Source organism: Lissotriton vulgaris, chromosome 5, assembly GCF_964263255.1.
Source record: "Lissotriton vulgaris chromosome 5, aLisVul1.2, whole genome shotgun sequence".
Lineage (NCBI taxonomy): Eukaryota > Metazoa > Chordata > Amphibia > Caudata > Salamandridae > Lissotriton > Lissotriton vulgaris.
In genome coordinates this window covers 787,188,131-787,196,336 of record NC_141693.1, presented here as the reverse complement: position 1 = coordinate 787,196,336, position 8,206 = coordinate 787,188,131, and the positions used below count along the sequence as shown (strand labels likewise).

General features: G+C 45.2%; 1 protein-coding gene across 1 annotated transcript in view; it reads left to right on the top strand.

The window, feature by feature from the left end:
• The first annotated feature begins 2,092 nt into the window (after positions 1–2,092).
• EIF4EBP2 (eukaryotic translation initiation factor 4E binding protein 2) overlaps positions 2,093–8,206 on the top strand; it is a 91,187-nt gene continuing 85,073 nt past the window's right edge. The window contains exon 1 of the mRNA XM_086922259.1: positions 2,093–2,454. Coding sequence (XP_086778385.1) covers positions 2,322–2,454 — 133 coding nt within the window. The 5' untranslated portion in view covers positions 2,093–2,321. The remainder of the gene's footprint in view (positions 2,455–8,206) is intronic.

The window sequence follows — 8,206 nt, the reverse complement described above, 5'->3', positions numbered from 1 at the left end:
GTAGCTATTACTACCTGGTAGCTTACTGAGGCTAAGAGGTGCAGGTAACATAACCCCAGCACATGGGTGGGAATAGCTTTGGCCCTGCGAGTGTGAAGCTGCAGTTGTGGGTGAAGTTCAGCTATTAACTCTGGTATCATTGCAGAATCTAATGTATACTTCTCAAAGATTTACTTCTCAGTCTGGTCGAACAATGTTATGCGCATTCTGAAAATGCACTTTTGTCTCCTTCCCTGCAAACCTGTCAGGATCCTCATTCTCCTTGTCATGAAGTAGAGTGCATCCAGCATTGTTAAAAATGATGAGGCACTCCGGGCCTGTTTATATAAGTTGCACCTGGGTACCACCTGATTTGAGTTGGTGGTAAATTGCACATGTAAAATCCTCACTTTGCGACCATTCGCAATTTGCAAATGGTTTGTACATTGAATTTGCGATTACCTAATTGCGACTTGCAATTTGGTATCACAATTTTTATAAATCGCAAATTTGGTGATTCCCTAATTTTGGGCTGTGAAGGCCTTTCATACATTCAGAAAGGCTATTTTGCATTCATTAAAAAATAAATTTAGCGATTCGCACAGTTTGCGAATGCCCATGAATATGGCCTATGAATACTTGCTGTAGACATTGTATTTTTTTAATGCAGTTTTATAGATTGTGAACTCGACCCGAAGGTATTGGAGCACTTTACATGAGTATGTTACTTCACACAAGGACACATTCATTTTTTGATAGGCATGGGTTGATTAAGTGATTTGCCCAGAGTCACATGGTATTGAGCCGACGCTACAACTAGAACCTGGTTGCCCAGCCCCAAGTCTGCAGCTCTGGTCGTTAGGCCACATGCTCAGGGTTCTTCTTCTCTAGCCCGACCAAAAGGCAGCTCTACACTGGGAGCAGGTTCTGTTCTTCCTTTCCCACGAAAATATATGTGGATTGTAAAGCCTTATCACAAGTTAGCTACAGACATTCTTACGTAGTTAAGGGCTGGAAACGTAAGCTCAGTTCCCATAGTCATCGAACGCAAGTTGGTCTCTAAAAAAGTATTTTCAATGCGTACACAATGAACTTTGTAAGTTAAGAAACATTTTATTTGCAAAAATACTACTTAGCAATGCATTTCTTAATACGAACAAGACATATTGTTTTGAATATGCAAATATTCTACTCAGTCATTATGTGAAATTGGGTGGGAATGGGAAGATTAATCATTACAAACAATATGCTACTTAGAAAAATAATAAATTTGATTAAAATCAGAACATTCTGCAGTTATGACTAACATTTCTAAGCATGTCACATTAATGTCAAACTTCTAAATTATTTTTGCATAGTTCTGCAATATTAGGTTCACTTCTAGGTAAAGGAAGCTTGTCCCTTAGTATTTATAGGGCCTATACACATATCTATGTCTGCCTTTTGCAGTTTTCACATTTAAAATCTGTGTCATTGCTTTGAATTTTAAAATGTTAATCTAAATATTTTGCATTTTAGTTAATTTACCTTATTATGTCAGCATGGATAAGCTATGACTAACTGATTGATTTACATTCCGCCCACATACCCTCTGATAAGTCATACGACCATAAAAGCCTTTGTGATACTGACTTTTTGAGAAAAATCCTCCTGAAATATTCATGTTAACGCTTCCTGGCGAAATTCCTTTAAGCTAATACAATGAATCCCATTCCAAAATGACCGCCAAAGGTACAATCTGTCATGTCCACCAAAGCGTCATAAGTACAGTGGGCGGGTGGCCATTTGTATATTACTTCTTTGAAACTACTCTAAAAATAGAAAAGAAAAACAATACAGGGCAATGAAAAAAGGAAACTTTGAAAAACTGTGTACTACATACCAAACTAATTATATTTACAAATAATATGGCGCAAACTATTTCGAAAATATTAGAAAAATGTTAAAATTCTTTTATTTCCTCATATATATAACAGAGTAATTATTGTTGTATGGTGTTCTGAATATTTTTTTATTTATGCCGTTACTTCTAATATGATGTGTGTATTCCAAGATGGCTGGCTTTTAGACAAACTTTAGTGGCGGTCGTCAACAAGAACGTGCTTACATCCGTAGTATTTTTTCTATATCTATGCCCCTCGCTGCCGCTGCCTCTCGCTTCCTGACGGAGAGACCGAGCTGAAGGGCGGAGGAGAGTGAGCGAGGAGGTGGCGGCGGAGGTGGGAAGAGAACTAGGGGAGTGAAGAGAGAAAGTAAGGTCCCGTAGATCACGCCTGCCCGGCAGTCCGGCCTAGCAGCGCAGACCTCCGCCCCAGAAGCCACGGTCTCAGCACAGCCCGGACATGAACACTGGACACCACCACAGCCAGAGCAGGGCCATCCCCACCAGAACCATCTCCATCAGCGACACAACGCAGCTACCTCATGACTATTGCACCACGCCTGGAGGAACCCTCTTCTCCACCACCCCAGGAGGTGAGGGTCTGTTGGTGTGATTGCATGTTTAAAAGAGGTTGCAAAGGGCGGTGCTAGAGTAGCATATGTGGGTATGCAGGGGGCAGTCGGCTTTGACGCGAGTGTTGATAACATAACCCAGCCACTCGCATGCAATGTAACATTGCATGCGAGTGGCTGGGTGTGCGTGCGACGTTGGGTTGAGTACTCGGGATGTCGGCACATGTGGCGCTTAGCCTATAGGGCCACATGTTAACATGTTGTGCCTAGAGGTTAAAGGGCACACGGTCTCACGGCGCATATGCCTCTAGAACTGCGATGAACGCAGTTTCTTTGCCAACTAAAGGGCGTACCAACGGTGACCTGCTGTGCGCCCTAAAACAAGTTAGGAAAATCAGCCTCCTCATGGTCGGGTAGTTGGAAATCTGTTGTTTCAGACCGCTGAGGCACGTTGGCGTGAACAATATGTGGCCCTAAGGTGGATGAGCGTTGGTTTGAAACCCTCGGCTTGGGGGACACATTGTCTTGCAGGCCATGGGCCCAGTTTTTGATTAACTGGCATTTTTTGCGTGTGGCTATGATGAAAATATAAGCATCTTAATTTTATTCTCCTATACTGCCTTTTAATTCCAATATATGTCGCAGTCGTGCAGTGGTTTGTGTACAAACCTTGCTAATGGAGTGTACCCTACAACTTACCAGAGCAATGCGGTGTAACCTGCATTAAAATTATTGATCATGCATAAGGTTATGGTAGGGCCAGTGTTGCTACAATCTTTTTGGAATAGTGGCCTTTTTGAATGGAAAGTGAGATTTCTTTAAATCTTTGGTGCATGCTTTATATTTCATGATAAAAAGGAGTGTCCGTCCTTTCGGGTGTAGTAATTCTTGCCGGATAGGCTAGGGTGCCAGCCACTGTTGAGCTTAATACCGTTTGTAGAACCACATGCTCCCCCCGACTTAATCACCAGGCGCTTGTGTATGCCCCCCTTACCCCAGATAAAAAATCACAAGCCCAAGCCCGCACCTTATTGCCCAAGACCAGTTGGTCCAGCAACTTGGCCTTGGTGTGAGCTAAGCAGTTGGTGCGGTATTTGTAAACAAACGCGTAGAAAAGAGAACCCGTGATTGTTTCGCAATGGGGTATGGAGAGACTTACTTATTTCTAAGCAGACTGCAGCCTTGTACACTTTATTCAGCGTGTGCTGTATCGCAAAGTATTTTTAATATAATCGTACTTATTTCGAGTACTTTTTCCTTAACATTATTTCGGTAGCATTTCCTTTCCTGTACGTGAACGAAACTTTATGAAAAAAATACCAGTCGTGTTCGGGAAAAATATACAAAGGACATTTTTATGGAAGCACGTCAGGCCCTGCCCTTTTCTTGGGACGCCAATTCCTAGAAATGCTGCTGCTTGAGGCATGCGAGTCCAAGTGTTGGTAGTTCTCGCTCTCTCTCTGCATCCTGCTCTCACAGAGTCTGGCAGAGTCGTAAACGTTCGCCAAAGGGATCTTACAAATTTACACCGACTGACACCTTTTTAAAATGTTAAACGCCAGGCTTCTGGGGCATGGACGTATATTGAACTTCTGCATGACGGAATGCAGAATTGGCATGGTTTCACACAACTGGGGCGGTTTACAAACCTTTCTTTATATACCCATTTTCTCTTTACATATTTTCCCATCCACAACCCGCTTTTGTGTACTTTGATTTTTTATTTTTTATTTTATTGGAAGCAAAGTCCATTAGCCCCTTTGCTGCTATGCCCCGGGCTTAGTCTTGTTTTGCCTATTTGGGGTAGTTCACGCTTAGGTCCCTGTAACTTTTTGACCACAAAGTATTCACGCCAAATTTGAGTCCCTTTCTTCCACATCATGGGGATTTTAAAAGTACCCATGGTTTGAGTCCCCTGGAGGGGACCCAGAAATTATCCAAAATACAGCTAAATGTTTTTTTGTTGTTGAAAAAATGGGAAAAAAGTGCTGCAGATGAGTAGTTTTTCCCCTGCAAATGGTAAAAGCAAAGGGGCTGTGGTGCTGTAATCACCATGTTGCCAGCTTTCAGGGACTGACTGTCGGCTCTGGAACAGCGGTGCGCGCAGGGGCCATTTGTTTATACTTCCTTTCTGAGGAGAGCCCAGCAGCTAACTGGTCACTTAGTTCCACATCTCAAAAACCTTGCCCAAAACCCCATCCCTCCCTCCCCTGCACCAAAAGAAGATCTATCTCAGAGGTCTTCAATCTGTGGGGCGCGACCCCCAGGGGGGTTGTGGAGTCCTGGGAAGGGGGCCGCCGATTCTGTCAGAGTGCAGTTCCTGGCGGTGGGCTGATTGAGGGTGCTCACGGCGGAGGCCTTATTCACACCAAGGTGTGAAAAACATTAAAGCCTCATTAACAAGTAAAGGTCTTTTGAAGACCTGTGAAGTACTCTGGTGTGCCTTTGTATATGTCCCTGAGGCTGTTTCAGCAGGGCTCACATACACGAGCTGGGGGGCTGGGGGAGGAGGCTGTAGCCCTTTGAGTTCAATGGACTTCGCTGTGGAGTTTATTTTAATTTGTAACGTTTTATATAGCGCTAGTTTAACCTGTAGGTATCTTAGTGTGCCAGTGGAATGGTGGCTGCTGGTCTCGTCTGCTTTCTGCCACCTCTCCTGGGTCCCACCCCCCCTCGCACTCCGTTGTCTGTGCATTTTCGCACATCCCTGCCCGCATTCTGCTGTCCTTGGATGGATTTCGCACCACCCTCCCCCTGCCAGCACTCCGCTGTCCGTGATTTTTTGCCCCCCCCCCCCCGCCCGCATGATAATTGGTATTTCTGTGTGAGAATGACAACACTCGTTTGAAACAAACAGACATGGAGAAAACCTTTCAAGCATCCTTTGGATTGTCTGTTGCATGACATTACCTGCAAAAGGGGTGAGTGAAACATGTGTGGTCCTTTTGCAAGCCTCTCCGCATTACAACTGGGGGTGTTCAAAGTCGGCTTAACTTCCTTTGCACAATTATGCGAAATTTCAGCAATTGTGTTCGGAATTCAAAACTGGCATTTGATGATGTTTGTAGCTTTAGACAGGAAGATGCATTTTGTGCATAAAAAAGTGTTAAATAAACACGCACATTAGCTGCCCGCACTCTGTCATTCGGGTTGTTCACATGCATACATGTGTGTGTGTGTGTACATGTGTGTGTATGTATGTATGTATGTATGTATGTATGTATGTATATATATATATATATATATATGGATAGATGTGTGAAAAGGTGGGTGGGTGGAGGATGAATGGATGTATGAAAGGGTGGATGGATGGATGAAGGATGGATGGATGTGTGAAAAGGTGGATTGAGGATGGAAAGATGGATGAAAGGGTGGATGGATGAAAGGGTGGATGGATGAAGGATGGATGGAATGATGAAAGGGTAGATGGATGTATGGATGGAAGCAAGGAAGGATGAAGGAAGGATGGATGGATGTAAGGATGGATGTGTGAAAAGGTGGGTGGATGAATGATGAGTGGATGGATGAATGATGAGTGGATGGATGAATGATGAGTGGATGGATGAATGATGAGTGGATGGATGAATGATGAGTGGATGGATGAATGATGAGTGGATGGATGAATGATGAGTGGATGGATGAATGATGAGTGGATGGATGAATGATGAGTGGATGGATGTAAAGATGAGTGGATGGATGTAAAGATGAGTGGATGGATGTAAAGATGAGTGGATGGATGTAAAGATGAGTGGATGGATGTAAAGATGAGTGGATGGATGTAAAGATGAGTGGATGGATGTAAAGATGAGTGGATGGATGTAAAGATGAGTGGATGGATGTAAAGATGAAAGGGTGGATGGATGGATGAAGGATGGATGGATGTGTGAAAAGGTGGATGGAGGATGGATGGATGGATGAAAGGGTGGATGGATGAAGGATGGATGTATGGATGGAATAATGAAAGGATGGATGAATGATGTATGGATGGAAGGATCAAAGGGTGGATGGATGAAGGATGGATAAAAGGGTGGATGGATAAAAGGGTGGATGGATGAAGGATGGATAAAAGGTTGCATGGATGAATGATGGATGGATGTGTGAAAAGGAGGGTGGATGGATGGACGGGTGGATAGGTAAAGGATGGATGTATGGATGGAAGGATGAAAGGGTGGATGGATGTATGGATGGATAAAAGGTTGCATGGATGAATGATGGATGGATGTGTGAAAAGGCGGGTGGATGAATAATGGGTGGATGGATGGACGGGTGGCTAGGTAAAGGATGGATGCATGGATGGAAGGATGAAAGGATGGATGGATGATGGATGTATGGATGGAAGGAAGGATGAAAGGGTGGATGGGTGAAGGATGGATGGATGTGTGGAAGTGTGGGTGGATGAATGATGGATGAATGATGGATGGATGGATGTGATGAGGTCTAACAGGCGCATTTATGGTTGTAGATAGTTGTTGATGATGAGGAGTACCAGTTTCTAATATCTTTTGTCGGAAGGGGGTCCTTACGCCTAAAAAGGTTTTACAAGGGGGTCCTGGCATCAAAAAGTTTGAAGACCTCTGATCTATCTTCATCTGTCGTTACTTCTACTTTGCTACACAGAAGTGATGAAGGCAGTGACGTCATAGTGTCTGCGCTCCAGCAGGCATAGGAATGTGATAAAGTTGCCTAGGAAACTGTCACCTCAAGACACTCATAGAAAGTGTGCGCCTTTTTAGGTCTCGGCGTCAACGCGCGGAAGCGCGTTGACGCCGAGATCTTTTGTCAGCGACTATCATTCCCAGGAGACAGTCCTGGCCACGCGCATCCTTCCAGGCGATTTGTAACTGGAACGCGCGCTGTGGCCAGGCGCTGTCTCCTGGGAAGCGCAAGCACCACACACGCATGCGCATACACACACACACGCCCATGCACGCACATACATACATACATACATACATACAGAGACACCACCCCTGACTCATTCACACACGCGCGCACACACACAAGTGCACCGAGGCCCGCCGTCACCGTCGCACACATACATACACACACACACACACACACGAGCATACACACACACAAGTGCACCAATCGCGCTCCAGCCTTTTGGAACTTACCTTACCTCAGCACGCGGCGCCCAACCTCCTGCTGGCGCGGCCCCGGGGCTCTACACCGCTCACAGGAGCCCCGGGCCGCGAGACGCTACGACTCCGCCTGCCTCCTCTTCCGGTGTGAACGTGGCCCCGCCCCCGTCACAGGCGACCGCGCCTGACTTCCGGATGTGACTCAGCAGTCCTGGTCCCTCTCTTCCGAGGGCTGGACACTGATAGCAGAAACGGGGCTGGCTTACCGGGTGTGCGCGGGGTCCAGGTATTCGAATGGTATTGTCTAATGTGTGAGAGAGACGGGTATTTTGGCTGGGGGGTGGGTGTGCGTATTTGGACTCGGAAGGAATCCCTGGGGCGCTGAGTAAGTTAATTGCACATTTTAAAAGCGGGCACTTCACTGCACAAAGCTATATGCGACACACCTAACGAGTTGACCAAAACCTTACTGGCCGCAAGTTAATCGAAGGGATACAACTAACAACATGTGGAGCCGGATACGTTTTCTTTTAGCACCAGGATGAGTTCTTTAGGGTTTGTGGTGTGACTTGAGGTGAAGTGGCCAAAAGAAGTGCAGTTTTTTTATCCTGAAGTAATCCGGTGGCTTCCAGTGTTAAGGAAAACGTTTTGGAAGATGACTGTCGCCGAAGCGAAAATAAGCAATTTATTTT